The 4,247-nt window shown below is 30.2% G+C and overlaps 1 protein-coding gene across 1 annotated transcript in view; it reads left to right on the top strand.

Annotated features, from left to right (window-relative positions):
* The window catches only part of LOC107614992 (MLO-like protein 1), a 4,463-nt gene continuing 2,668 nt past the window's right edge, over nt 2,453-4,247 (top strand). The window contains exons 1-5 of the mRNA XM_021111539.1: nt 2,453-2,870; nt 3,067-3,329; nt 3,537-3,653; nt 3,744-3,804; nt 3,979-4,058. Coding sequence (XP_020967198.1) covers nt 2,678-2,870; nt 3,067-3,329; nt 3,537-3,653; nt 3,744-3,804; nt 3,979-4,058 — 714 coding nt within the window. The 5' untranslated portion in view covers nt 2,453-2,677. The remainder of the gene's footprint in view (nt 2,871-3,066; nt 3,330-3,536; nt 3,654-3,743; nt 3,805-3,978; nt 4,059-4,247) is intronic.

Genomic DNA, 4,247 nt, shown 5'->3' with positions numbered 1-4,247 from the left:
CAAATAAATAAAAGAATACTAAACTTTAATAAAAACAAATAGTGACAAAACAAAATACTTAAAATCAACTTTATGATTTAAGATAAAAAAACATAGAATAATATTAATATATACATTTTAGTAGCCATAAACGGCTTACGAATAAATAATTATAAACTAATAAATAAAATTCAACAAATATAAGATTAATTAAGAAATTAACAAAACTACAAAAGTAAAAATAAAATAAAATAAATAAAAACGAAAAAATTAAACAAAAAATATTTGAAAGAGTTTAAATAAATAATGGACAAAACGTAAACAAAAAAAGAATTATGAAAAAATTTTATTGATTGTTGATAGATTGAACTGAACATAGAATTATGAAGGTAAAACTAAATATATATAGTGCAATAGTACATTGTCTACGAAAGATAAAAGTAAAGATAAAATAAGATAAGAAGAGAAGATAACATAAAGATAAAATAAGATAATAAATTGAATTTATGTATTCTGTTGGGCTGAATTTGTGGGCCACAAGACTTCTTGTTGTTATGGGCTAAGGTGGAAGAGTAATTTAACACGGCTCCCAAGTTGGTGGATGAAAGATGTCACAACTTGGATAAGTTCCGATGAAATTGTTAAAAAAGACGTGACGCGGAGGAAGATGTGTGTGGCGGAATTTGAGCAACCGGCTAAGAGGAAATGCTATGCTTGAGCAGCGATCTTCAAAAAATGCGTGCTACGGAGCTTGAGCTTCCGGCGGCAAAAAAATATAAAAGGAAATGCTGTACTTGAGCAGCGATGTTCAATATGTATGCGACGGTGCTGCTCATCATGTGCCTTGTTATGTTGGTTCTCTTAATCCTTAAGGAAATTATCTTGTGATTGATGGCGGTATTCAATATTGTGGTCACCTTTCATGGGTGGAATCTTTTCGCTGATTACTGGCTTGGATATAGTTGGTAATAATAGCTTGTCTTAAGAGAAGACCAAGGAGTTTCGAAGTATCTAAGGCATGTTTTCAGTGTTCTGGATGAAGAGATCCGAAAATGATTCTTTTGCAACTCGTTAAGTCAGATTGGACATAATGAAGGAAGTGTGTATAGTGTCGCTGAATGAATCTTCTACTGAGCATTCTTTTACCTCCGGGAGCGGGTGCAAGATTGGAAATTGAGAGTAGAATTGAATTAGATTATAGTTAAAAATTTGGATTAAATTAGATTAAGTTTCTGCACCTTAATTTGGATATGAAAGAGTAGTATCTTTGTTTTGACTTAAGGGTAAAAACCTAAACGAGTCTTAGAGCTTAATTGGTCTTCATTTTTTATGATAGTTGGATGATTTGAATATATTTAATTGGCTCAATTCCATCTAATTTATTTTCCATATGATCCAATTAGTTGACTTGTTGGACTTTGCTACTTAAATTAATGAATTTTAAAATATAATATGTTAAAATTTATTGGGATGTTACATCGGATGGATTAATTCAATTATATTGATATAATTTGTATAACAATATATAATTCTAGAAAATAATTCTCAAGTCAAAACTCTTTAATTACTTTTGAATTTAACTTCTTTAATTATTATTTTAATTTCATGTACACAAACCAAAACCTCATCTTGTTAATGATTAATTGAAATAATATTGAGATAATACTCAATTTGGTCCATCAACTTACACGCGAGTCTCAATTTAGTTCCTTGAGGTTTCAATTGCCTCTATTTAGTCCCCGAAATTTATAAACGTGCCTCATATTAGTCCCTAAAACCATTATTAGTATAAAAATGTTAATAGAGCGCTGTTGTAGACTATCACATGTCACGTTAAAACTTGTAAAATGATACAGTTTTAGTTTTGACATTTAAATAGCTCAAAAACGACATCGTATTACTTATTTTGTTACGTAAAATTTTAATAAACATCATTTAGGATGTTGTTTTTAGGTTATTTGAGTGCCAAAACAAAAACGATATCATTTTACAAAGTTTAGTGTGACATCCGGCTGTCACGACAGTGTTCCGTTAACGGTTATACGTTGAAAATTGTTTCAAGGACTAACATGAGTTATGTTCACAAGATTTGGGGACTAAATAGAAGCAATTGAAACTTTAAGGACTAAATTAAGATTCGCCTGTAAGTTCAAGGACCAAATTGAGTATTATCTCATTAATGTTTCTTCTCATAAATACAACATGGTGCACATAACTCCTGTACTAATTTCAAGATTTCAATACCCAAACGTAGTTTAAGTTTAAAATATCATTTTTGCTTCTTAAAAGCATGCACTTTAATTTGGACAAAAATGGGGCATGCACATTGATACATATATATACTTTGATAACAAATAAATAATTGTAATAACGAACATGTAGCTTTTTATTAATCACCCAAAAATAATAATAAAAATAAATAATACACAAAATAGAAACCCATCCTTGTTTGTGTCATTGAATATCCCTTATATTCCCTTGGTTGCATCGAAAAATATTCAAAATGATCAAAACATGAACTACTTCATTTGCAACAGAGTTGGTAGGTAATAACAACAATCTGCTGGAACGAATCTAATAATCATGATAAAAACATACATGAAAATGAGGAAATTAAACCACTATGTTCCAGGGATCAAATAATAAAATCACATAAATTGTCATAGCTAGGTTGCATGCATAGAAGAAGAGAATAAAAATGAGTATTAGAGGTGTTGATGAGGAACAAGACATAGAATTAGAGTTCACTCCGACGTGGGTGGTTGCCGTTGTCTGCTCCGTCATCGTTGGCGTCTCCTTCGCCGTCGAGCGCTTCCTTCATTATGCCGGAAAGCGTCTTAAGAAGAAGAATCAGACCACACTCTATGAAGCTCTGCTCAAAATCAAAGAAGGTTATTATTATTGTTATTGGATGACATGTCTGTCTATTATTCAACATTTTTTACATTTGAAATCTAATGTAAATTTTAAAATAAACTAAAATAAAGAAAAAGAAAAAATTTGGGCTGTCGTGTAAATAATTCACAGATAGTTTATGTGATTTCATTTAATTTGTTTATTTATTAATTATTATTTTGAAAATTTCAGAGTTGATGGTGTTGGGTTTTATTTCTCTGTTTCTATCGGTATCACAACGTGGGATAACAAAAATGTGTGTCCCAAAAAGTTGGAGTCACCACATGCTTCCATGTAGTCTTAAAGAAAAAGAAGAGTTAGAAGCTGAAACAAATATTACTTCATCACATTTTCAGAATTCTCTTTCTTTCTCTTCCAATAATCTTAGACACCTTCTTGCTCTTGCTCATGCCCAAGTAGCCGCAGAGGCTCAGCTTCAATACTGTGCTCTCAAGGTATTCATCATTATCATAAACACCAAATAAGCATTCTCTCTATGTAACATGATTGCTCAATCTACCAAGTTTATTGTCAATTGAGTTGCAAGAATAGTAGCAAAACTAAATTTCCATGGAAAATATAATACTACTCTTTAGCTAAGAATTTGTCATTATTTTATTCTAGAACTATTCAATTTAAGATTTTATTGTTTAATTTTCCAGAACAAGGTACCTTTATTATCCAACGAAGCAGTGCATCATCTTCATATCTTCATATTTGTCCTAGCTATCGCTCATGTAACGTTTTGTGTTCTCACAGTTGCCATTGGATTATTAAGGGTCAGTATCTAATAATCTAATTAATAAATAAATCCCTTTTATTTATTATATTTACTAATTATTAATGCATAGCTGTGTTTGCATTTATAGATACGTCAGTGGAAGCAATGGGAAGACTCTGTTGCAACTCAAAACAATGAGACACACCGAGGTCAACTAAAACTTTATTTTTATCATGATTTAGCATTTGTAGTTAAAATTTGGTGGTTAAACTCCGTTTTTGTGGTAGGGGACATATATTAAATCGTATTATACAATAATTAAATGAAATTTAATTATGTTTGAGAATAACTAACAAATTATGTTGCAGATTTGGAGTCAACAGTTACTCTTGTTCACCAACATGCGTTTATCAGAGATCATTTTATAGGGATAGGCAAAAATTCGACCCTACTGGGTTGGGTGGTATGTTAAACTCTCCAAGAATTTTGAAACACAGATAAAAATATTGCTTAAAACTTATGATTATTAGATCATGATTGGATCCGTATACCAAAATTGAGTGTTAATTATCTTTATTATTATTAGCTGTTATAAAATTAATTTTTTTTAAAGTTTAAGTAAATAAAAAAATATAAATTATTATATTTTTAA

Source organism: Arachis ipaensis, chromosome B09 (assembly GCF_000816755.2).
Source record: "Arachis ipaensis cultivar K30076 chromosome B09, Araip1.1, whole genome shotgun sequence".
Classification (NCBI taxonomy): Eukaryota; Viridiplantae; Streptophyta; class Magnoliopsida; order Fabales; family Fabaceae; genus Arachis; species Arachis ipaensis.
This window is presented reverse-complemented; position numbering and strand designations above follow the sequence as displayed.